At 48.7% G+C, this 26,006-nt stretch overlaps 1 protein-coding gene across 2 annotated transcripts; it reads right to left on the bottom strand.

The window, feature by feature from the left end:
* Positions 1-8,681: 8,681 nt before the first annotated feature.
* Positions 8,682-25,982, bottom strand: DRAM2 (DNA damage regulated autophagy modulator 2). 2 transcript variants are annotated; one of them, XM_059487912.1, is made up of 9 exons: positions 25,935-25,982; positions 21,194-21,285; positions 17,685-17,842; positions 16,663-16,730; positions 15,968-16,107; positions 13,603-13,780; positions 10,219-10,301; positions 9,452-9,544; positions 8,682-8,997 (listed from the first exon to the last, which is right to left on the bottom strand). In XM_059487912.1, exons 3-9 carry the CDS (start codon positions 17,813-17,815, stop codon positions 8,890-8,892), a joined length of 801 nt encoding a protein of 266 aa, XP_059343895.1. In that variant the 5' UTR covers positions 17,816-17,842; positions 21,194-21,285; positions 25,935-25,982; the 3' UTR covers positions 8,682-8,889. The 2 variants fall into 2 exon arrangements, with proteins under 2 accessions (XP_059343895.1, XP_059343896.1); XM_059487913.1 differs by lacking the exon at positions 25,935-25,982 and adding an exon at positions 24,506-24,598.
* Between the last annotated feature and the right edge of the window lie 24 nt (positions 25,983-26,006).

The following is a 26,006-nucleotide window of genomic DNA, read 5'->3' as shown; positions in this document are numbered from 1 at the left end:
GCCTTGCCCACAAAGGTCACCAATATCCCGACTGGCCATGCGGAAGCCTTTCAGATAGGCCGCTCAGCTGAGTCAGACTCAGACCCAATCCTTCGTATGTTAGAAGCTACCTTTCAATCCCTGAATGAATCTAACCCTAACCTAACCGAATCCTGCTGGCTTTGTTACGATGTCAAACCCCCCTTTTACGAAGGAGTCGCCTTAAACACTCCCTTCAGTTACTCCACAGCCAACGCCCCTCACCAGTGCAGATGGGATACCCCCTGCAAAGGAATCACCCCGAGTCAAGTCACAGGCCAGGGCAGATGCTTTGGCAATGCAACCCTAGCTAGGCAGAAAGGCAACGTCTGCACCGAAGTTGTCAAACCCAACAGGAAAAACAATAAGTGGGTAGTCCCATCCGCATCTGGGATGTGGGTTTGCCAGCGATCTGAAGTGAGTCTGTGTGTGTTCCTTGCCAAATTCGATGACTCTAACGACGTTTGTGTGCAAGTTCTGGTTGTTCCTAGGGTCCTGTACCACGCAGATGAACAAGTGTGCCACCTTTTTGAGGAACCCAGCCGGCTCCACAAAAGAGAAATAGTAACAGGTATAACTATCGCAATGCTGCTGGGCCTAGGAGCAGCCGGGACGGCCACAGGAGTCTCAGCCTTAGCGACACAGCACCAAGGACTGTCACAGCTGCAGGCAACAATTGACGAGGACCTGCAGAGGATCGAGAAATCCATCTCCTATCTAGAGAAGTCAGTCTCCTCACTCCCAGAAGTAGTCTTGCAGAACAGGCGAGGACTGGACCTCCTATTCATGCAGCAAGGAGATCTGTGTGCCGCCTTGAAGGAGGAGTGCTGCTTCTATGCAGACCACACGGGAGTCGTGAGAGACTCCATGGCAGAACTCCGAAACAGACTGGCTCAGAGACAGAAAGACAGGGAAGCCCAACAAGGTTGGTTCGAGTCCTGGTTCAATCGATCACCATGGTTAACCACCCTAATATCTACCCTAATAGGTCCATTGGCAATGCTATTTTTAGCTGTCACCTTCAGACCATGCCTGCTGAACAAGCTGGTCTCATTCGTTCAGACCCGCCTAGAGCGGTCCAACATCCTGTTCATAGGCCGGCAACAACTGCTGTGAATTCGACCAGGGAACACTGCCAGTCACAAGATTTTCTACCCAGGTTTACCAAACCCCTTTCTTTGTCAACAACCTCATGCCTCATCTCAGTACCTATGTATATGACTACTTCGTTCATTTGTGAAAAAGGGGGGGGGGAGATGTGGTAGACAGGGACAGGCGTTCGGAAAATCTCGCGATGTCACGGAAAGCAGCAGGATTCCTCTCCCCCTAACGCCTAATGATAAGGGATCACCCAAGAATGTAGACCCCCCTAACACTAGTAACTTTCTACTCCTTATTAAACAATTACAGTAAGGTAAGACCCCCTGACGTAGAGAAAAACCTCCCCGATTATAAAACCTGACGAGACTGATGCCGAATTTTGCCCCAAAAGGCGAGAATAACTGCCTAAGAGACTCAGCTTAAGTCTAATAAGCAGGAGGTATTTTATTGCGACGCGTCGGGGAAATCACAAAGTGGATTTCCGAGTTTCCCGTAACAAAAGCAAGCTCTTTTATACAGTTTTGAATATAGGATTACATCAGATCATATACGTAATCATATCTTTTGCATGAATATTCATATGGGGCGTGGCATAGGCAGAGCGTGGGCGTGGGCATTTCTTTTGAGGATCATCTTGGTGGTCGTTCCGGTTGCCTTCATCATGGGCTGGGGTCTCCTGATGAGTCTTCCTCTTTAAACTTTTGAACCTCCTCCCTAATTTGGTCAATCCCCGGTGTACTTGGCTTGGTCTCTATGGCTTGGCAGAGTTCTTAGGGTCGGTTTGACATTGTTGGCTCTGAACATGCTTAGCCCATCAGTTCCCCCTATCACTATCTCTTTCCTGTCATTTTGTTCCATGCTTTAGCTGATTAATTGCTCTATGTGTTTCCTAATACTATACCTTCTTCAAATGCCTCACATTCTATGTTTTAACTCATTATTTCTTGAAGGCTATCTGTTTCGGGGCTTCAAGACGGGGCAATAAAGGCCTTTGGACCGTCCACCACATTGGTGTCCACGTGTGTTCTTGGCCCGAGCGACCCTGGAGAGTTTGGGTTGCCGTGCTGTTTCCTCAGAACCAGGTCGCCTTGCCTTGCATCAAAAGGCAACAACCTTCACAGAGGTCTGTCCTAGACATAGAATCATTGGATCATTTAGATTGGAAAAGGCTCTCAAGATCATCAAGTCCAACCATAAACCTGAGGTAGCCAAGCCCAGCACTGACCCAGATGTGGGCATTGCCAGGTGCAGCCCAGGAAGCCAACCAGGGGTGGCTTTTAAGGGGCTGTACCAGGAACACCCATCAGATGAAGCTCTGGACAAACAATAGCAGTGTCACATTCACAACACAGCAGAGCATAATTGATCCAGGAGGTTCAGGAATGCTGAGGATAAACTCCAGGTGCGAGAGGAGCCAGCAAGAAGAGGAGCTGTGCCGGACCTTGTGCTCACCAACAAGGATGACCTGGCAGGGAATGAGAAGCTCAAGGGCAGCCTGGGCTGAGCGAACATGGAATGGTGGATTCAGGATCCTCAGGGCAACAAGGAGGGCACAGTAAGCCCTGGGACTCAGGATGCCTCTTCAGGGACCTCCTGCATTGAATCTCATGGGATAAAGCCCTGGAGGGAAGAGGGGCCCAGGAGAGCTTGTTTGTAGTTAAGGATCATGTCCAAGCTCAGGAGTGATGCATCCCAAGCATGAGGAATTTGGACAAAAACTCCAGAAGGCCTGTGAAGGTGAACAAGGAGCTCCTGGACAAACTCAGAGTGTGGAAGCAAAGACAGGAAGCCTAGGAGGAATACAGAGGGATTGTCTGAGCAGCCAGGGATCAGGTTAGGAAACCTGAAGCCCTGGTAGAGTTAAGTCTGTCCAGGGACGTCAAGGGCAACAGAAAAGCTTCTATAGGTACATTGGTGATAAAAGGAAGACTGGGGTAAATGGTACATTGGTGATAAAAGGAATACTGGTGAAAATGTGGGCCCTCTCCAGAAGGAAACGGGACACCTGCTTTCCCAGGACATGTAGAAGTCTGAGGTTCTCAGTGTTTGTGCCCCAGTCTTCACTGGGAAGTGACCCAGTCACACTGCCAGAGTTGCAGGGGCAAAGGCAGGGACTGGGAGAAGGAAGAACCATCCACACTGGTAGAACCACAGAATTCCAGAACCTTTAAGATTGGAAAAGCTCTCCAAAGTCATCAAGTCAAACCTGTGTCATGAGTCCAACCTGTGACCAACACCTACCTTGCCACTCAGCCCAGAGCACTGAGTGCTACGTTCAGGCATTCCTTGGACACTTCCAGGGGTGGTAACTGCATCATCTCCCTGGGAAGACCCTTCAATGCCTGATCACCCCTTCCAGGAAGAAATTTCTCCTGAGACTTTCCTGGTACAACTTGAAGCCATTTCCTCTTGTCCTGTCCTTTGTTCCCTGGGCGCAGAGCCTGACCTCTGGCTGTCCCCTCCTGTCAGGAGTTGTGCAGAGCCACAAGGTCCCCCCTGAGCCTCCTTTTCTCCAGGCTGAGCCCCCCAGCTCTCTCATCCTTTCCTAAGAGGACTCATGCTCCATACTCTTCACCAGCTCTGTTCCTTTCTCTGGGCTTGAGAAGATAAAGTATCTTCTACTGGAGTATCTTAAATACTCCACTAAACAAGTATTTAAGGAATATGAAGGTGCACAGGTCTATGGGATCTGATGAGATGCATCTATGGACCTTGGGGAAACTGGCAGAGGAAGTTCCTAAGCCACTCTCCATCACTTTTGAGAAGTTGTGGCAATTCAGTGAAGTTCCCACTGACTGGAAAATGGAAAATTTGACCCTGTTCTTCAAAAGAGAAGGCAGATGCAGTATGCTATCAGGCCAATCAGTCACACTGGTGTCCAGCAAGATCATGGAGAAGATCCATCTGGAAACTGTGCCAAGGCACATGGAAAATAAAATGTGGTTGGTGACAACCAACATGGCTTCTCTGAAGACAAATTGTACCTGACAAATTTGCTGGCCTTCTATGACAAGGTGACAGTGCTGATAGGTCAGGGCAGAGCAACTGACATAATCTACCTGGGGTGTGCAAAGAATTTGACACTGTCCTGCAGGACAGCCTTGTCTCAAAACTGGAGAGACATGGATCTGATGGGTGGAACACTCAGTGGATAAGGAATTAGCTGGATGGTGGCACTCACAGCGTCGTGGTCTGCAGCTGGAGACAAGTATGTCTGAGTGGAGACCAGTGGCAAGTGGTGCCCCAAGGGTCCGTGTTGGGACCAGTGCTGTCTTTGTCAGTGGCATGGACAAGTGGGATTGAGGCACCCTCAGCATGGTGCTGATAGTGAGATGTTTGGAGGGGTCACACACTGGAGGAAAGGGATGGGGCATCCAGAGGGAGCTGGATGGGTTGGAGAGGTGGGAGCGTATGAACCTCATGAAGTTCAACAAGGCCAAGGATGAGATCCTACCCCTGGGTTGGGGTGACCCCCAGCACAACTCCAGGCTGGGGGATGAATGGACCAGCCCTGAACAGAAGGACCTGGGGTATTGGTGGATGAGAAGCTCAACAGGAGTGACTCCATCAGTGATGAGGGAAAGCTGACAGATGTCATTTATCTAGACTTCTGTAATCATTTGATGTGGTTCTCCCCCAGTATCCTTCTCTACATTGGAGAGATGGATTTAACAGGTGGACTGCCAGGTGGATAAGGAACTGGTTGATGGTCACATCCAGGCGGTTTTGGTCAATGGCTCAGAGTCCCAGTGGACATGAATGACAGTGGTATCCCTCATGGATCTGTACTGGGATCAGTAGTGTCCCTCAGGGGTCTGTACTGGGACCAGCATTATGTAATATCTTCATTAATGACAAATAAAGGGATCTAGGGCACCCCAAGCAGGTTTGTAGGTGACACTGAGCTGAGGGGGCAGGGACACCCCTGAGCGAGAGAGTCATTGAGAGGGACCTGGACGAGCTCAGAAGTGGCCCATGGGAAACTCAAGAGGTTTAATAAGGCCAAATTCCAGGTGCTGCAGCTGGGTCAGGGTCACCCTGGGATGGATCCAGGCTGGGGGTGAGCAGATGGAGCAGCCCTGGGAGAATGACTTGGGGGTGTCAGTGGGTGAGACCTGGATGTGCCTCAGCCCAGAAACCCCCCAAGCCCTGGGCTGATCCCCCAGGGGGGCAGCAGGAGAGGGGGGTTCTGCCCCTCTGCCCCACTCATGTGAGACCCCACCTGCAGAGCTGCCCCAGCCCTGGGACCCAACAGCAGCAGAAGGATGTGGAGCTGCTGGAGCAAGTTCAGAGGAGGCCATGGAGATGCTCAGAGGGCTGGAGTCCTTCTGCTCTGGAGCCAGGCTGGGAGAGCTGGGGGTGTTCACCTGGAGAGAGATGCTCCAGGGGAAGAGAAGGTTCCAGGGAGAGCTCAGAGCCCCTTCCAGGGCCTAAAGGGGCTCCAGGAGAACTGGAGAGGGACTGGGGACAAGGGGGAATGGCTTCCCACTGCCAGAGGGCAGGGTTAGATGGGATATTGGGAAGGAATTGTTCCCTGTGAAGGTGGGGAGGCCCTGACCCAGGCTGCCCAGAGAAGCTGTAGCTGCCCCATGCCTGAAAGTGTCCAAGACCAGGTTGGACAGGGCTTGGAGCAACCTGGAATAGTGGAAGGTGTCCCTGCCCACGACACAGTGGTGGAATGAGATGATCTTTAATGTCCCTTCCCACCCAAACCATCTTGGGATTCTGTTAATCAAGATCTGAGGACTGTCTACAGAACAAATGCCTGGGCAGAGCTGAACCAGGGCCGCCCACAACAGCCCAGGCCAGGGCTGGATGCTCAGGCTTGGGCTCATGTGGAGCTCATGGGCCATGAGTGTGTGAGGAGGTCCAGGGGGCTGGTCAGGGCAATTCAGGTGTTTTAATGGACCCTATCAGTCTGTTCAGTGCTGGGCTGGTCAGGCATTGGAAGGGACTGCCCAGGGAGTTGGTGGAGGCACCATCCCTGGAGTTGTTTAAAGGGTGTCTGGGTCTCGCTGGGTGATGTGATTATGGGGCTACAGTGGCAGTATGGGATGGACTTGGATGGATGATCTTGAAGGTCTTTTTCAACCATGATGATTCTATGGGAGGTGGGACCCAACCTAGACCCTGGGTCATGACTGTTGCTGTGGCTGCAGAGAAAGGAAAAAAGGCAGGGAGGGATTCACTGGTAGTGTGTAACTGTGGAGCAGCTGGGAGCAGGGAGCTGCTCCTCGTTGCTGCTCATTCGTCTCTTGGCAAAGGGTGAGACAGCAGGAAAAGGGTTTTGCTGGCATTGAGGAGGCCCCTCAATGTTGTTGTTGTTAAACAGAGAAGAGCTGGATGCTCTGAGGCTGAATTTCCATGGATCTGCAACTGAGCAGGAATCCCAGCACGCAGTGCTGGGCTGATAGGGGAGCAGTGAGAGAGGTTTGGGGGCTTTACCTGTAAACCCAGGAATGTAGTGGTTTAGGCAGTAAAATCATAATCTTTGAGGTTGAGAAAGCCCTCTGAGATCATGGAGTCAAATTCTCCCCAGCAAGGAGAATTCTCCTTGCCAAGGAGAATTCTCCCCTGCCAAGGCCACCATTAATCATGTCCCCCAAGTGCCACATGTACATGGTTTTTTTAAATCCTTCCCGGACTGGTGACTCCACCACTGTCATGGGCAGCTATGCCAGGACTGGACAACCCTTTTGGGGATGAAATTTTTCCTATTGTCCAACCTAAACCTCAGTCTGCCCTGTCTAGCTCATCACAGTGACATTAAGTTACAGAGAAATTCCTGCTCTCTGGGGCAGGAATTGCTTCTGGGATGTCTGTTGTCAGGATCAACCTCTCTGTGCTTCACAGGGATCCATGGAGAAAGCAGTGAAGGGAAGGTGAGGAAAGCACTGTGAGCAGGCAGATGCCTTCTAGAGCCTCCTTGAGAGCTACATGAGTGCATCAATTGGGGGTTTTTCTTCTCTTCCCATCATATCAGGCAAAGAGCTCTCTCTCTCCTTCTCCACAGGGATCCCATCGCTGTTGGCACCATCTCTTTCTTAAACCGTTTGTCTAATGAGCCTTGGGGGAGACAAAGGATTCTCTCAGCTGAAACCTCACATTTCTACATTGGAGCAGTTAATCAGGAACTGGGCTTTACCTATTCCCTGCTTAGGAAGTGTGTGGCCAAGTGTGCAGCTCTCCAGGGTGGCTGGGATCCCTCAGGATTCATCAGCAGGTAAAATAGAATACTTGAGAAACCTTCCCAGGCCATTGAGCCCAGGGTTCTCTGTGACTCCATGAGAATCACATCCCCCTGTCCTCTTACCCCACTGCCCTCAGTAGTATGGCATCTTTTGGCCCCAAATGTTGTTTCCACTCCATGGATTTTCTGAACCAGGCTGGAGGTGCAGTAACAGGGATGGAGACATCCTGTTTAAATCTGGAAGAAAGAAGCTACTCAGGGAAAACTGGGATTTCCAGGAGGCCTCCAGCTGAGATTAATTTCTCTCCATGTGCTTTGTCTGCTTCTCCAGGAAGGGAAGATGTCAAAGTAAGGGATTCTGGAGTGGGAGGGGATGTGCTGGAACTCATGTACAAGCCTTGAGCAGTAACTTGGGAAGGGAACTGAGCTATTCCTTCCAAGCAGGGCTCAGAGGCAGCTGTGGAGGTACTTGGTAGGTCTGTGTGCAATCAAATATCCCCTCAATCTGCTGTACTTTGGTAGAATTAGAGACATTTGTTTTTAAGGCTTCTGACTTGGCCCTGGGCATGAGTGTGGGAGGTTGTCCCTATGGATTGACCCTAGAAGCAGCTGGTGGAGCTCATGGAGCTCGGCCTCTGGAGCACACAGACACTCCACAGGGCTGGGATAAGGGCTGTCAGCACCCTGGGAGCTGCTGAGAGCAGCTGGAGGAAGGAGCAGCTGGCTCAGGTTGGAGGCTCTCAGGGAGCACCAGGGATGTCAGGAACACGAGGACAGGGGTGGCACTCTGGAGTGTTTAGGGACAGCTCTTGGCTCCGTGGGAACAGGACATGGGCTGCCTTGGCCAACTCTTCCACCTGTGCAACAGGGATGCTTGGCATGAGAATTCCTGGGTCAACCTGCCTGTCAGCTCCAACAGCTGCCAGGGAGAGGGAGGGAAGGAAGGCCAGGCTGGACAGGGCCTGGAACAAGCTGGTCCAGTGGAAGGTGTCTTTTCCAGTGGCAGGGGATGGAATGGGATGGGCTTTGAAGTCCCTTCTGAGCCAAACCCTTCTGGGATTCCATGGCTGTGTGGTTCCTGCTGCTCCTTGTCACTGCTCTCCAGAGCCAGCACAGCTGCTCAGCTGCCTCTTGACCTCCAGAGCAAGCTGTGCTGTGAAGAGGTTTTTCCCTATGGGCTGCTCAAAGGATGGGGTGGCTTTGGGGTCCATTCCATCTGGCCCAAACTACAGGGCATGGATCAGCCGCCTGGGCCCAAGGAGAACAGAGGTGAGGGTGGAGGCATCCAAAAGGATTTGGCCTGAGGAGCACTGGAGAGAGGAGGGTGAGGGAGGTCAAACTGGGTGTGGAGGAAGAGTCAAAGAGACACAACTCATTAATAGCCTTCATTTAATCCTTCATGACATTGGAAATTTTGGAAATGTCACAGACTCATTCACAGTACTGGTAACATTTGCAAAGCTGTGCAAAGCCCTTGATGTCAAGTACAAGACAATCGCTTCATACATTTTTTAATAGAAAATAAATGTTTAGAAATAACAGCTGTTATTGCTATTAAATTCCTGAGTTCTCTCCATCCATCAGATGCTCCCTGCTATGAGCAGTGCCTGGTCTTCTGCCCTGAAGCTCCCTGGGCTCTCGTGCAGGGTCTGGCCCTGCAGGCTGACCACGGCTCGCAGGGAGATTTTCTGTGGAGGAAAAGCAAAGGGGGTCCCTGTCAGTGGCTCCCTCACTGCCTTGGCACTGGGAAGCTCAGTGGCCAGAGGAAACACCAACAGATCAGCTCACAACCATGTGCCTGGCTCCTAGCTGTGCTCTGGACTGGCTCCATCATTTGCCTTGTCCTGGAGGAAAAGGCCCCTGTGGCTGTGACAGGCCTGGAAGTGAAGTCAGGCAGGGCCAGTTGAAGCCAGCCTGATGCTGGAGCTCTGGTAACACAGCAGGGACAGACTCTATGGGGGTCACAGAGCTGCTCATGGGTCTCCAGCCCTGGTGACTGATCCATGCCAGGTTAATGGCTGGACTCCATCACCTTAAAGGTCTTCTCCAACTAAAATGATTCCATGATCCCATAAAATCTAAGGCTGCCCTCCAGCTCCACACTGGGTTATTCAGAAACAAAGAATGTTAACTTCATTTTACCTGGAAGTCACGGATGTAGGTGAGGAAGAAGCTGAGGAAGGAGAATGCCAGTGACCACTCGGAGACGGTGCTGATCATGTGGGGGGTGTAGCCCTGTGTTACAGAGGGAAACAATCTGGGTGAAAACTGCTCTGGAACCTGCAGTGGCACAAGGATGACTTTGTGACATCCCATGTGAGATCCTGCATCCAGAACTAATTCCACTGGACACCAAAATCCCTTATTGTATCTGGAATCTCCAAGAATGAAGTACTGAAGAATGAAAATGACCAGGAAAACACCTGCTCCAACTGGGATGATGCCCACTTTTAATATGCACCTGCAAAACCTGAAGGCTCAATCCAGAGCTCAACTAACAAAGAGCAGGGAGGTTCAAGGCCCTCCTCAAGATGTAGGAGGGATTAATTTAGAGTTACACTTGAAGATCCGACAGTTTTGTGCAATCAGAACTTCAACAAGTGCTGGCACAGGTTGCCCAGAGCAGCTGTGGATGCTCCATCCTTGGAAGTCCAAGGCCAGGTTGGACAGGGCTTGGAGCAACCTGGGATATGTCCCTGCCCATGGCAGGGGATGGAACTGGATGGGCCTAAAGGTCCCTCCCAACCCACCCCAGTCTGGGACTCCACAATTCCAAGGAGCTGCTGGCTGGTTCTGCTGGCACAGCTCTCTCCTCTCCCACCCCAGTCTGTGTTGTGAACTGCAGGAAGTTCCCACCTGTCCCTCCAAATCCAGCTGGATTTGGTCTCCATTCCCCCCCAATCACTTACTCTTTCCTGGGGGTTCCAGTGCAGCTTCTGCACCAGGTTCTGTCCATACAAGCCACTGTACAACACAACTGAGGACACAAACACTGAGGGAAGAGGTTAAAGAAGATTCAAGGCCAAGAATGAGGAACATGGAACTTGCAGACTGTGTTGAGCTGAGGCTATGAGATGTCATCCTGAGGAGCAGTAATGGTGCCAAGGATGTTCATATTGTGCCCTTCAACCTGTAGCTTGTCCCAACCCACTGGTTATTGTGAAAAGGTTAATTTGAACCTAAATTTGAACCTGTTCTCTGTGTGCTGCCTCTCATTATTCCTCTGATCAAACACGGCACTCTCATGGAAGTGTTTAAGCTATGATCAGATGTGCACACTTACTGAGCATTTTACTGGTGTTTCCCACCCTAACAAGAGTCTAGATCTCTTCCTCTGATGGCCTGACAATGTCTAAACTACCTTGCATTCTTGCTGTGGGCCACAGGTTGGAATTCTGTATCACCTGCAGCAGAGAGCATTTTTGGCTTTTCTGTTTCCCTCTTAGTCAAGGTTTGAGAAGTGCTTTGGATTTCATCCCATGTGACAATGATCTCCCATTTAATCCAAGACCTGGATCTTTCTGGAGTGTTTGATGTCACTTCTTCAACATCTTAGATGGGGAAGGTACCCAAAAAAGTGCTCTTGCTACACAACAAATAAAACTCACATCATTAATTTATAGACAACCTGATTTTCATAGGATTAAGATATTAAATTCTTCAGTGGTTAATGAGAATAACATGAAGAGCCTCCTGATGTTAAAAATTAATTTTGGTGGTGAACAAGACTGGACTTCCTAGCACAAACACGGCCTTAAGAACCTAGACTTCCAAAGCTTATTTAAAAATGGATGTGAGTGGTTTAGGAGCTCTGATTACTGATTGGACCAAAGAACCCCAATTTTCTGCTTAATTGAACTGGGCAGCTCTAGGAGCTGTTTGTTATCTGAGTTCCTGCTGCAGTGGGAAGAATTTAATCACTGTGATATAAAAATAACTGGTTCCCATTCCCCCCTGCCCCCCAGTACAGTGGGTCATCAACTGCCTTGCTCTGGGCTGGCAGTTCTGCTCTTACACTCCACCACAGGACCAGGAGTATTTTCATAGATTCAGAGAATTGTTTAGGTTGGAAAAGACCTCTGAGGTTGAGTCCAATTTTTCCCCAAGGCCAAGGCCACCACAAATCCATGTCCTCAAGTGCCATATCCACATGCCTTTTAAATTTCTCCAGAGATGGTGACTCCACCACTGCCCTGAGCAGCCTGTGCCAGTGCCTGACCACCCTTTCTAGGAAGAAATTTTCCCTGATATCCAACCTGAACCTCCCCTGGCACAGCTTGAGGCCATTTCCTCTTGTCCTGGCCCTTGCTCCCCAGCAGCACAGCACAACCCCATCCAGGCTGTCCCCTCCTGTCAGGAGTTGTGCAGAGCCAGAAGGGCCCCTGAGCCTCCTTTTCTCTGAGCTGAGCCCCTTCCCAGCTCCCTCAGCTGCTCCTGGGGCTCCAGACCCTTCCCAGCTCAGTTCCCTTCCCTGCACACACCCCAGCCCCTCAGGGTCTCTGCTGTCAGGAGGGGCCCAGAGCTGCCCCAGGGCTGGAGCTGCCCCAGCAGTGCCAGCACAGGGGATGGGCACTGCTGTGACCCCAGAGCTGACACAAAATACATTTCCTTCTGTCTTCCAGTACCTGTTACAACCATTTAACCCAAGGCTGCAGACTTCTCCCTTTCCCTTTCTTTCCTTTATTACATTATGAGCTGTTAATTTAGAACAATAATTTCCCTTTTCTTCCTCTTTCATTGTTATATATGTACACATCATTACTTCTATAACTTCCCTATAATTTTGGTTAGACTACATTGGCACAAAAATCTCTATAAATCTGAGGTTTGTGGGCTTTTGGCATCTGTAAGAGGAACATAACTTGCAGCAGATCATATTGTTCATAGAACATATTTTAGTTTCACCCATTTGGTTCCTCTCTATTCAAAGCTGAAAATCTTGTTTGCTAATACCAAAAATTCCTGTTAAATACAACAATTCTCAAAGTTTCTCGGATGATTTCCTTGCTGCCTGCCAAGGCCCCTCAGCAGGAGAAGGTTCTTCATGATGGATAACAAGCCTGTGCCTCACTGTCCCTGTTCAATGACTCCTACTGATTCTATAATCCTGCAGCAGCAGGGATGGGAGCCCAGTGAGATGCTCCAACCTTGGGAAATGGGACATAGGGTTTAGTGTTGGTATTGGCTGCCAGCCTGGAAATACGTGGGATTGGTGGGGATTAAATCAGTGGCCTGGCTACAGCTGCAGAGAGACAGTGTCTAAGCAATGGGGTTTGCAACTTGTGTCTCTGGAACTCAGGCAGTTTGGTATTGTTGTCCTGTTTGACACAAAAACTGAGTTTAATTTTTAAATCAAATTTCCAAGTCCATTGTGGTGAGCAGGAGAACTGTTCTGGTGGAGTTTCCTGACTGTTTCAATGATTGGGGAGAGGAAAAGGCCTCTATTTCTGAGTGAGTTTGCTCACATTTGTGGTATAAATATATGGCTAAATGGGAATGGATTCCCACTGAGAGGTCCCTTCAAAACAAACCATTCTGTGTTTCTCTCTTTCTCTAAACCCCACAGCTGCTTCCAGCACTTGGAATTCAGAGCTAAAGGGGGTGATGGAGTCTGATGCTGAGAGAAGGCGGTAGGGAATGCCAGTCAGAAATATCTTGTCTTTTGAACTGCAGGATGGGCAAGGAGGAGATCAAAGTCCCCCCCTGAGTCACCCTTGAAATGTGCTCCAGACTTGTCTCCCTGGCAAGTGCCAGCACATCATCCCTGCTCCAGAGCCAGCTGGCACAGGCAGCCCTGCTCCACATGGTCTCTTTTCCTCTTGTGCTACATTCTGGGCTTCTTTTTCAGTTGTATTCAACTCTAACACTCTGCACCATTTCTGTCCTCAGGAACACACTTTTATTTCTTACCTTTTTTTTCCCCCCCATTGAAACCACCCATCCTTTAAGCACACTTCCCTTTGGCCCCATATTTCTTAATTTAGTCAGACCTCTTGGGGATAAATTCCTATTTTTCCTGTTTTCAGTCTCTGGTGTGCAGTAGGAAAGGGTAGGAAAAAGGGTAGTAACTGTCCCTCTTACCTTTTTTTTTTTTTCTTAAACATCCAGGGGGGAATATTAAAAGTATTAAAGGGATTAACCATTTTCCCCGAAATTCCCAGGCTGGAATACAGAAAAGGGCACACTATGGGGTGTACAATCAAGGACTCGTGTGGCATGGCGGTTCAGCTCAAGTAGGTGTAAACCCTGTGGAGACTGTTGGGTTTTGGTGCCAGTGCCCAGACAAAGGATACTGCTCAGGATGCTGGAACAGCTCCACAGGAACACGGCCAGGCGGGCCCAGAAGATTTCTTTGCTGTGAAGTTCTGGCTGCATCAGGTAGGAGAGGATGGTCTGAACCAGCATGTAAATGGAGCCCACCCCGAAGGTCAGGCAGGCTCCCAGCACATGGATGTAGTACAGGATGCATTTCTAGGGAAAGAAAATGCAGCCTGTGAAAACCTGGTTTCATCTTCTTTTGTAAAACTCTGGCATCCACCCCTCAGTGACCTCCCCCCCATTCTGAGCTAAGCAGTTCTGGACTGTGCCAGTCCTCAGGAGACTTTTCTGGAAGCACCATTGTAAGATGCCTGGAAGCCAAAACCTGCCAGCCTCTGGAATTCCTGCATTTGTTAAATTCTTGTGGTGAAGTTACAGGTCACAGCTGTACCTTCAGTACAGGAATTTGTGAGGGCTCTTCTCATAAATGGACAATATCACAGGAATTGGGTGAGAGAATCCCTGCAGGTGGGCAGGGAGTGGGAGTGACAACGTTTCTACCCCAGGAACCTGTGCATCTATGAAAGATTATGTAATACAGGACAGGCACAACATGATTCTGGCACCCAATTTTGGATTAAAAATAATGAGGTTTTGCATTTTTCTGAATGAACTCTGGTTTGAACAAAGATTGTTTGTCAATTTAGTACCTTAGAACTGGTACTTAGTACCAGTACTCTGAAGGAACAAGGTTCAATCAAGCAGCAATACTTAAAAACACCACCAGGAGGACCAAGTGTCAAATAGCAAAAATAAAACCAGAAGATATTCCAAAAAATCCAACCCAACTAAAAATTTATTATTAAAATATATGTGTGTGAAAATCCAGGTGTGCTCACCCCTTAACTCTCATGCCCAGCTTAGCACATGAGCCAGAGACAGGGAACAAAAAGTTGTTGTAGTCATCTGACTTGTTGCATAAGGACAGGCTGGGCAGCCTCCTGCACCCCAATCATGCAGATGTTTCCTGCCCTCAAACATGAGGTTCTCTGTGTATCTTACTGAGTAACTCTTAAGATCAAGCTTTTCCTTGTGCCCTTTCTGTGCACAAATGAATTTTAAGTTCTGCATCTACAGTGAGAATTTCTATTTAAGAAATAAGCAGGTTGCAAAGGTGTTCGCTCCAAAATCATGTACTGTGCAGGGAGGTGTCAGCAGAGAGAAATTCTCTATTTTCACACTTTGAGATCTTCAATCACCAGTGGATTTCAGGGCAATATGTAAATGCATCACTTCCAACTTTTGTTTTGCTCAGGATTAAACGAGACACGAACTGTTATGAGATTAACACGCACCTACTGGGTTTTGACTGTTGTGAAATACAAATAAAGTAGAAAAACCCTTTCTTGAGGGCAGTGGAGGGAAATAATGGAGTTGAGCGGACCCTGGAGGATTCTTCTCGTGTGGAAGTGTGGAATGGGAGGCTGGGACCTCTGAGGGCTCTAGAAAATAGTAAATAGATTGAGGCCTCCAAAAGAAAAAATGCCTAAATGAGAGTGCTGAGGTTTCTAAGACAGGGGGTGCTAAAACACTTGAGGAGCTGTGCTAGGGAAAAGGTGGAGCTTCCCAAGAGCTTTTCCTCTTTTGTTTTCCCTGTCCCTAATCCAGCAGGAGCCTGAGGTGACACTATAGCCTGTGGTGGCTACAGGCACCACAACAGAGCCCCAAAATCCATCAGGTAATTAATGTGCTGGCAATTATACAATCACCTGGCAAATAAAGCCAACGAAGGGGAGCTGCTCATGGTGTGATGAGTGAGAATATCAGATTTGTTTTTATTGGAGTGGAAAGTATTGGGTAGAAAAAAAAATAGAGGCCTGGGATGGAGAAAATCAGAAAAATTAATGTTGCAGATTTTTCAAGAATTTGAGAAGGTTTGAAGGAAGATCTACCCAAGAGGGCAGCTCTTCCAGAGCTGGGCTTGTGGGGTTGGGTGGTTTTGTTGGCTTTACTTCTAGTTGTAACGAGTTTTTGATACCGTTTATACTATTTGATATCTGATTTCCCTGAGCCACAGTTGTGGGCTTTCAATCTGGATCTCAGGCTTTCAACCTGCCTGGAAGGAAATCCAAGTGCAGCTTCTGCAATGCTTGGTGGTTATGAATGTTTTGAAATGTCATGAACAGCTTCTCACTAGTCCCAAAGCAAATAAGGAATAAATAGCAAATTAAAAGTCAAACCTTATATCTTTTAACTGTTCTCTGTAGAGAATTTCACAAAGAAGCAGTTTGCCACGAAAAGTTGCTTTCCGTAACTCTGCAGTTTATCAGGTGTGACATTGGGTATCTCAGAACAGACACAGCTCTGGCAGAGGCAGAGCAGTGCAGGCAGAGCACAAACCTGGAAATTTGCAATAATGCAGAGTCCAAAGCAGCTCATCCATCCCAGTGTGAGGCCCAGCTTATTCAGCTTGAGGATCTTGGGTTTCTCTGGGCTCAGGGCAGACACTTGTTTGTAGCGGACGTACATGGTGGCCATCCCTGCCAAGGACAGGCACAGGCAGTGAGATTCCTGCAGGGGAATCCTACAGTGTCCCTGCTTACCGGGGAAGATGCTGAGGGTCAGAGGCAACTTTTAAAATACAGGAATTTTTTTAAGGTACAGTGAAATAGGAAAGGTGAAAGGCTGGAAATGAAAATTGAAATAGTATAATGGCAAACTAGTCAAATGAATAGATTTTTCTGATCTATTTCATTTAAAAGCCATATTGGGTTGTTTTCCCTGCCTCCATTGTTGCAGCACAGGTAAGGTGACTGCCTTGAATTTGCATTTTTATTGCTTTACTTTTCTGTTTGTTTTTTTTGAATGCATTTTTTGTCCTTCTGGAATCTGCAATTGCCATACTGGCAATTAATGGATAACATCCCTGACAAACACTTTGAATTGCTTAAGAGGAGTGAGATTTATTGCTCAGTAGTTAGTTTTTGAGTGACAATTCTGGGCTGTTTAATGATCTTGAGAAGGAAGTCAACTTTTTTTAAGCTGATGCATTCGGAACTGCCTGCAGCTCACCAAGGACAGTTTTCTGTACTCACCCAAGAAGGTTGAAACATTTAACATGATCCCAAATAAGCATCTTTCAGGTGGTATTGTCCCTGTATCACTGGAAAAGATAAATGTGGTGATAACATATCCTATATTATTTATGTTAAAAATACTTCCAACACAACTTTACTTATTTCAGTCTACAAAGGACACGTAAAAAAGTGCCTCCCACATGATTTTCATTGAATTTTTCATTACTCAAACTATGCTGTGCTGGTTTTAGAGCTGTAGAAATCACCAGAGTAAAGACAAGCTCTCCCTGGCACAGGGAATGATCATGCTCAGAGTAACTGTTCCTTTCATATTGGTCTTGATACCATAAAAGGTGAATAAAAAGGATTAAAACTGGAAAAATTAAGAACATGGAAAACTGGAAGAGCAAAGCTTGAGTTATATATATCAGCCTTGACAGAATAAAGTTGGCAATGTAGATTTTAGTATGGATTTTCTGGTGCAACAAACCTGGTGGCAGCAAGTGGCTTCACTCTGAGCAGGGATGTGGTGAAGCACTCCAGGGATGTGGTGAGGCACCCCCAGTTCATCATCATTTTAAGGGTATGCTCACAGAGCCAAAGCTTAAGAGTTTTGCACAAAACCAGACACCTTTAAATAGAGTAACACATAAATCCCAGAATGGCTTGGGTTGGGAAGGACCTTAAAGCTCATCTCAACCACCTCATTCCAATCAGGGACATCTTCCACTATCCCAGGTTGCTTCAAGCCCTGTCCAACTTGGCCTTGGACACTTCCAGGCATGGGACAGCAACAGTATCTGTGGGCAAAGTGTGCCAGGATTCACCACCCACACAGGGAAGGAATTTCTTCCTAACATTTAGCCTGACTTTCCCCTCAGTCAGTTTAATATCACCTATAACTATATCTGTAATGGCTCTGAAGAGTAACTTTAGAACTGGAGCTGCTGGGTAAGAACTGCTATTTAAGTCTGGAGTTGGGAAGAATTCACAGGAGTGGGGTCATCTCAGTGCTCTGTCACAGGGTGGACATCACTGACCTGATGTAGGGCACCAAAGGGTCAACATGGTGCAGGACAATTGCAGTAATGTAGGAAAACACAAATGATGCTGCTGACCACACAACCAGCGCCACGGGCAGGAACGAGAGGCCTTGCTGGAACCACCACATCTCAGGGCTGACTTCTGCCTCCAGACACTGGCAAGAACCAAATGCAAAGGTTTACTAAGAGTTCTCAAACACTTACTGAGATTCTCAAATTTACTGACTTCTCAAGGGTTTACTGAGAGTTCTCAAAGGTTTGCTGAGATTCTCAAAGGTTATCTAGGATTTTACTATGAGGACTCTGAAGTTTTGCTTTCCTTGAGGCAGGCTGCTTCCCATACAGCAGTTTGATATATCTCAGTTCTTTCCTGCAAACCCAAAGTGAACACTGACTTCACAGAAGAAATCATAAATAAGCAGAATTAAATCTGGAAATGTTAATTCTGAAATTCTTAGAGTATCATTAGAAACCAGCACTGTCATTTTACTATGTGGCTTGGACTTTTTGCTGCCAGAAAAGGGTCAAGTGGGTCACTTTGAATAAGTGACTCCATTTTCTTCTCTGCCTTGTGTCACAACCCCAGGTCAGTAGAGTGAGCTGGCAGAGAATGTGTCTCTGCACTGACATTGCAACTGATGGTGGAGTCTCCAGCTTCTATTAACACTTAGCTGGGCAGATGTGGAGGAAATGACCCAAAATTACTTTAATACCTGCCCTCAATTATTCCCTGTCGACTCTGTGACTTGACATCTGTTATAGAGTCCCAGGGCTGGAAGGGATTTTAAACTCCATCTTGTTCAACCTTCTGCCATGGCAGGGACACCTTCCAGCATCCCAGGTTGCTCCAAGCCCTGTCCAATCTGGCCTGGGACCCTTCCAGGCATGGGGCAGCCCCAGCTTCTCAGGGCAATGTGTGCTAGAGCCTCACCTACCTCACAGGGAGGAAAATCCCAAAATCCCACTAACCCTGCCATTAGTTGCACAAACATATGTTTTATTTTCTACTCTGAGTCCTCTTTGTCTCATTTTGTAGTCCCTCCATAATATGCTGATGGGCTCTCTCAAAGCACCGGGGGAGTTTCCTGGGCTCACTGTGTTAATGTTGAGCAAACAGCTCAATTTCCCCACATCTCCCATCCTAGCTAGATTTGGGTACTGCCAAGGAGAAGACTGTACTGAGGTACCTGTACTGAGGTACCTCACAGAGTGGGACAGAAAATTACTTTGCCATTCAGCAACAATTTTTCAAAATTAGTCTGTTTTTTTAATTTATCAATGTTTAGGATGAAATATCAGTGAAAATATAAAAACCCTTCATAGTTTAGATTTTAAAAAAATGAAGTAATGTTTAGATCTATTTATTCTATGCTGTGAAGTTAACTTTCGGAAGATATCACTGACGGAGGTTTCAGAACATAAACCCAATTCTTTTGTGGAGAGTGAACCAGAACTTTCCCATGGATTGTAATATCAATAATAACAATATTAACAGGGCAAGGGCACCTTTCACTAGAGCAGATTGCTGAGCTCCAACCAGCCTGGCTTCATGATCTCTCAGCTATCTGAGTTCACTGCTACCAACCACAACCCTCACACTCAAGGGTTGCTCACAGCAGTTGCTATTTTACAGGTGAGAGGAAGAGATCCACGTACAGTGCAGTGAAATTATGACCCTGTACTCACACTGTCCAGTTCCCTAAATCTCAGCCTGACAGCAAATCTGTGTCTCAACTCTTCTCTAAGAGCAAGAAGGGTATCTTAGGTTGGAAATGAGGGGTGTATTCTATTCCTATCTGATGGAGGAGTTATCTTCTGTTAATTGGGCAGTTTTTCTTCTCTTCCACAACCCATCCTCCCTCCAGGAGGTATGTGCTGTTAACAAGGCCATTGAGTGTCACTGCATGGCTGATCCAATTCCATCATCCCACTGGGAGAAGCTCTGCCCAGAGGGAGGAGCCAAGCATTCCTACCTGGATAGAATCAGAGATCTGGAAGGCCACAGGCAGCCTTTTCCCCACTGCATTCCCAGAGGAAGACCAGGCCCATGTACACCACCCCTGGATCTTCAGAGGAAGACTTACACCCTTCTACAGGATCCCTGCTTCAACAGAACCACAGCTGGCACTGCAGGAGGGCTGAGCCACCATTGAATGGGGCTGCTGCCACCTCCCTGACCCACAGGGTGTCAGCTCCTGTTCTGACTCTGGGAGTGTTGTTTTGTATTACTGCATTGTTAATTTTAATTTTATTTTCTTCCCTAATAAAGAACTGTTATTCCTGCTCCCATATCTTTGCCTCAGAGCCCCCTTAATTTCAAAATTATAATTTGGAGGGAGGGGGTTTACATTTTCCATTCAGGGGAGGCTTCTGCCTTCCTTAGCAGACACCTGTCTTTTCAAACCAAGACAAAGGGCCACCCTAGTGAGCTCACACAGAGACTCCTCCCTACTCTTGCTGCAAAAGCAATTTGCTACTAGCTTCAAACACAACCAGAGCTATTTCAGCCTCCCAGAATGGCTGAGGTGGGGAAGGAGCTCTGGGAGTCACCTGGCCCATCCCCCTGCTCAAGCAGGGTCACCAGAGCCAGTAGTGCAGGATGACACCCCAAGGATGGAGATATCACAACCTTTCTGGGGAGCCTGGGATGACCAGTGCCAGTCACCCTCAAAGGGAAAAAGTGTTTCCTGATGGTCACTGGAGAGAAGAGGAGAAAAAGTGTTTCAACATGTTTAAAACTGGAGACTGTAAATGGAAGATGAAAAAGGATAAAGGTGAAGAGCAAATAATGGAGACTGAACATCCAGGGGCATCCAGGCAAAGATCTGTATGTGAGAAAAGCAAAATAATGTTGAAAGAAATTAGAAGGAAGTATTGAGAGATTTTACAAGGGCATGGCCTGGGGTGGACAGGCTGAAAGAAAGGAGGAAGAGAAAGGAAGAAAGAGGAAGCACCAAGACTAGAAAGTCTCATGGCCAGAAAAAAGCTGAAACAAAAGTGGGTGAATCTTGCAAAAGGTCAGAGCTGGTCAACTTTCACAACCCTTGCATAGAATAGACAACTGCAGCCTTGTAAAGGTGAAGGTTCAGCTGCTTGTGAGAAAGCTGGTTGAGGACAGGTAAAGGTGTCTAACAGGATATGTAGTGAATAAGAACAGATTGACAGAATTCGAGTTGCCTGATCTCTTGCCCATTTTTAAGCTAAATATAAAGTTTGCCATCTGATCATGATTTTAAGGCTGCAAGCAGTAATGACTGTAACCTCACAATCCCACCTCTAGTATGAGTAAATTGGGAATTTGAAAGAGAAATGAGGATTTTGCATGACATTCTCTGTTATAAATGTTATGTTCCTGGGTATGTAATTCCCAGCTCCAATCAGTCAGTCTGAATATATTTTTCATTTCACATTTAAATATTCACAGCGCCTTAATTTTATTTCTGAGCTAACATACTTTCCCCTGCAAACAAACCAACCAACCACCCAACCAACCACATTCCACATACCTGAGAAAAAGGGCAGCAGAGGACATGTCACTTAAGGGGAATCCAAGGTCATTTTTCTGCTGAAGCTCCACGTTCGTGTCATTTTTCTCACTCTGAGATATAAAGGAAAAAAAGCAAGATGTGAGGTTCTTCTGTACCTCTTGCCATGTTTATTCTTCTTAGCACCTTCTGTTAGTCAGTGCTGCTGACTGGACACAGGTTTGACTGTTGGCTTCCCCACAGTGTTTTTCCTGCATTCCAAGCAGGTTAAGGAGTGAAGCTTGTGTGTGGTGGGGAGGTAGAAATGAAGAAAAACTGGTGATTAAGACTCTTTGATTTTAGGAGTTGTCTACAAAACCATTTAATTTGAACTGAAGAGCTTTCAAGAGATGAAGTGAATGCAACTAAAACCAGTGTCTAAGACCATGGCTTTCACCTAAGAAAGGGCACAGAATATGGAGACTTCCCATTTCATTGTGGACACACATCCCAATGTCCTGCTGGTGCAACGCTAAACACATGGCTGGAGAGGGCCTGGAACAACCTGAGTATCATAGGACCATTTAAGCTGGAGAAGGTCTCTAAGATCATCAAGTCTAACCTCTGGCACTGCCAAGACCACCACTAAACCACATCCTCAGGTGCCACATCCACAGCTTTTAAATCCCTCCAGGGATGGTGACTCCACCTCTGCCTTGGACAGCCTGTGCCAGTGCTGGACAACATATTCCAGGAAGAAATTTTTCCCAATATCCAACCTGAACTTCCCCTGGAGCAGCTTCCTCTTGTCTTGTCCTCTTGTCCTGGCCCTTGTTGCCTGGCAACAGAGCCCGACCTCCCCTGGCTGTCCCCTCCTGTCAGGAGTTGTGCAGAGCCAGAAGGCCCCCCTGAGCCTCCTTTGCTCCAGGCTGAGCCCCTTCCCAGCTCCCTCAGCTGCTCACGGTGCTCCAGACCCTTCCCCAGCTCAGTTCCCTTCCCTGCACACACCCCAGCCCCTCAGGGTCTCTCCTGCCAGGAGGGGCCCAGAGCTGCCCCAGGGCTGGAGCTGCCCCAGCAGTGCCAGCACAGGGAACCACGCTGGGCACACCATGGCTGTGACAGCCCAGATTCCACTGGCCTACCTGCCCACCTGGGCTCATGTGCAGCCACTGTTACCAGCATTCCCAGATCCTTTCCCAGCTTTCCAGCGACTCCTTTCCCAGCTTGGAGCATTCCATGGGATTGTTGTGACCCAAGGGTAGAACATGGCATTGGTCTTGTTGACTCTCCCCCTGTTGGCCTCAGCCATGGATCCTGCCTGTCCATTTAATCAGACATTCCATAACTCCTGACTTCTCCTCCCACAGGTTTGAGGCACTGCCTTGGGAATGCAGAGGGGCTGAAGCTCTGTGGGGATGAAGCTCACAGACAATGCAGATTCTCTACCTGCTGATAGGTATTTATGTGCCTGTGCAGACTGATTTACCTGGGCTAGGACAAGCTTAGTAAAGCAGAACAGCTATTCCCAACTTTTCCCTGCACACTGCCCTTCATACAAAATAAAGGCAGCTCATCAGCACTGTCTGCTCCAACACAAGCTGGGCAGAGAGAAGCCCTCACTCTGTTAGGACAGGGAATCTCTGTACCCTGAGCTGTCACTGAGCCCAGAGCTGAGCCCTGCACATGACTTATCATCATTTTCATGTGGTCTGTCACAAAGAGCACCTTCAGTCACACCACAGAGCTCTGCTGAGGCACAGCTTCTTACTGAGAGTGTATGTGCAGGCTGGTGGAATCATGGAATTTCGTGAGCTGGAAGGGACCCACAAAGATCATCCAGTCTGTCACAGACATCTTTTATGAAAAATCCTTTCCTTAGGATGTTTCCTCTTGAGAAGCTGAGAGGCCTCAGGAACAAAATGTAAACAATGATTATCTGCTGCTGTGGAATGCAACAGGTGGATCTGTGATTGGTCTCATGTAGTTGTTTGTAATTAATGGCCAGTCACAGTCAGCTGGCTCGGACTCTCTGTCCGAGACCCAGGCCTTTGTTATCATTCCTTCTTTTTCTCTTCTTAGCTGGCCTTCTGATAAAATCCTTTCTTCTATTCTTTTAGTATAGTTTTAATATAATATATATCATAAAATATTAAATCAAGCCTTCTGAAACCTGGAGTCAGATCCTTGTCTCTTCCCTCATCCTCAGACCCCTGTGAACACAGTCACACCAGTCCAGCCCCTGCCCTGCACAGACCCCCCAACAATCCCACCCTGGGCATCCCTGGCAGCGCTGCCCAAACACTCCTGGAGCTCTGGCAGCCTCAGGGCCGTGCCCATTCCCTGGGGAGCCTGGGCAGTGCCAGCACCCTCTGGGGGAAGAACCTTTCCCTATCTCCAGCCTCACCCTGCCCTGGCACAGCTCCAGCCTGTCCCTGTGGTCCTGTCCCTGCTCACAGAGAGCAGAGATCAGAGCTGTCCCTCAGGAGGAATCTGCAGCCCCTCAGGGGGATCATCCTCCTGATGGCACCAATTGGGCTCTGCCCCTCTTGCCTTCCCCAGCAGAAACCCTCTCACTAACTCTCCTTACACTAAAAGGAGTTTTATAATTTTCTCCTCCTTTAAATTCTCTTATGTCAGTCAAGATCTAGCCTGAGTTCTTTTCTCCCTCCATCTCTCTCCTCATTAAATATTTTACAGTGGAATCAAGTCAGTTTTCCCACTGTTGTGGTGCAGACTGCACATCTCCAACACAGGCTTCACTCTGCAAATCCCTGGGCACAGTCAGGGCAGGGTGTGCTCCAGGCTGTCCCAGCTCCCTGCCCTGCATCCCTGCCAGCTCCCAGGCTCTGTCTGGGCACAGAAAGAGGCACCTCCAAACACCAGGAGGCAGAAAGGAACTGCCATGTGCCAGATGCAAGGTCCTGAGATAAATTATTATCAACACCTTGTCCTGTCCCCTTGTTTTCAACAGGGAGAAGGAAAACATACACCCAAACTCGTTTTTTCATAAGCTCCTTTGCAAGCAGATTATACAACAACAATGGCCAGCCTCAACTTTCCATATAACTATGATTTTCTTAAACATGATTTTCTTAAACATCTATTCTGATCTTCAGGCACTTTAAGGTTCTAAGGTTTTTTTTAAGCTCCAGTTTGAGTATCACAGATTGTTTCCAATATCAAGGGCAAGTGAAGAAAGTGTTTCAAAAGCAAAGGAGATTTTAACCCTCTGGAAGTGTTTCTCCCAGTGCAAGAATGCAGCCACACCCTACCCAGGCTGGAGCATGTGGAATAGAATCTCCAAAGGAAAATGAAAGGTGGGCAAGACCATCAAGGGCAGGAAGTTCATGTTACCTGGAATGACAAAGTTGCAAAGATGGTTGAGTTACGTGGGGAAAAGAGAAATTCCTGAATTACGGATGATCCTCGGGTTGTCAACCTGCCTCTTCCCTGCTCTGCAGCCAGCCAGGCAGTGATAAAGCACTACCTAGGGACACTTTCTGTTGTCTCCAGCAAACTCTCCCGTGGACAGTGCTGAGGGGAGGACAGAGGAATTTGTCTGTGCCTTCCTAAACAAACAGAGGCTGGATGGGGCTGTGTCTGAACAGCGTGCACAGGTTAGGTCTTACTGATAAGCCATGGGTAAAGGTCACTGATCCTCAAAGCACTGACGTCAGAAGTAGGAAATGTGTCACCTCTGCTGTCCCTGCTGCAGGGTAATGACAGGTGACTCATTTTGGGTGTTTTCTCAGTACAGACACCAAAAAAGTTGCCATGAAATCTTTCAGTCCTGGAGGGCAGCTTCCAGGGGGTCTCCATGTTCTGGCCCCACTCCTGTTCCCCGGCTGGGAAGACACAGCAAGGCCTGGAGCCAACCCAAACAGTGCCAGTTCACTGTGACACAGGGCGTCCCCAAGCCTGCTTGGGACACCCGGCACACGGTGACAGTGGCTGGTGCTCGGTGTCACGGCCCTGGCCAATCCCACTTGCCTGAGCTGAGCCCTCGGGGCAGAGGCACCGGGAGATTCCCAGGGGACAGCTGGGACTGGAGTCGCTGCAAGGTCACACCGGCAGCGGGGGGTGCTGGGGGCAATCAGAGAGCAAAGGGAAAAGGAACCAGGATGGAGGGAGGTTTAGGAAAGGAGGAAAAGGGAATGAAGGGGAGAAACGGGAGGCTGAAGGCAGAGAGAGGAAGGGGCAGAGGGGCTCAGTGGCGGCCTCGGGGCAGAGGAGTTACTTAAAGTGATGGGGTTCACTGGGGATGTGGTGGTGGGGGGTCACTGGGGCTGACAGGGGGGCACAAAGAGGATGACGGGGATTTGTCAGGAGAGGGACGGAGGACAGCTGAGGGTTCTGGGGGTCCCGAAGGGCAGAGGGGACTGCAGGGCACCTGGGGGGGGGCTGCAGTGGGGTGGGGGTGACATGGAGGGGGTCAGGGGACACCGGGGGGTCACTGACAGAGAGACCATGGCGTCACTGAGGGTGGGGGATCTCTGAGGGGATGACAAGGGGTTTCCAAGGGGGTCGCTGACCTGGTGACAGCGACATCGGAAGGTCGCTGAGGGGGATAAAGAGGGGTCCCTGAGGGGGTGACAGAGGATCTCGGAGGGGGTAACAGGGAGTGACAGGAACACCGGGCGGTCGCTAAGAGGCCGGGGGATGGTCGCTGGGGGGGTGACAAAGGTGGCTGGGGAAGTTGTGAGTTCTCTGAGGGGGTGGCAGGGCTGACAGGAACGCGGGTTTGGGGTTCGATGTTTGGGTCCCCCCGCCCCCCCCCCTTCACCTCAGCCGCTCCCGCGCCGTCCTCGCGCTGCCCCGGCCCCGCCCCCGGCGCGCGCTGCCGCCGCCTCCTTTC

The sequence above is a fragment of the Ammospiza nelsoni genome, chromosome 23 (genome assembly GCF_027579445.1).
Source record: "Ammospiza nelsoni isolate bAmmNel1 chromosome 23, bAmmNel1.pri, whole genome shotgun sequence".
NCBI lineage: Eukaryota > Metazoa > Chordata > Aves > Passeriformes > Passerellidae > Ammospiza > Ammospiza nelsoni.
Note: the sequence above shows the minus strand (reverse complement) of the source record. Positions and strands in the feature narration are given on the sequence as shown.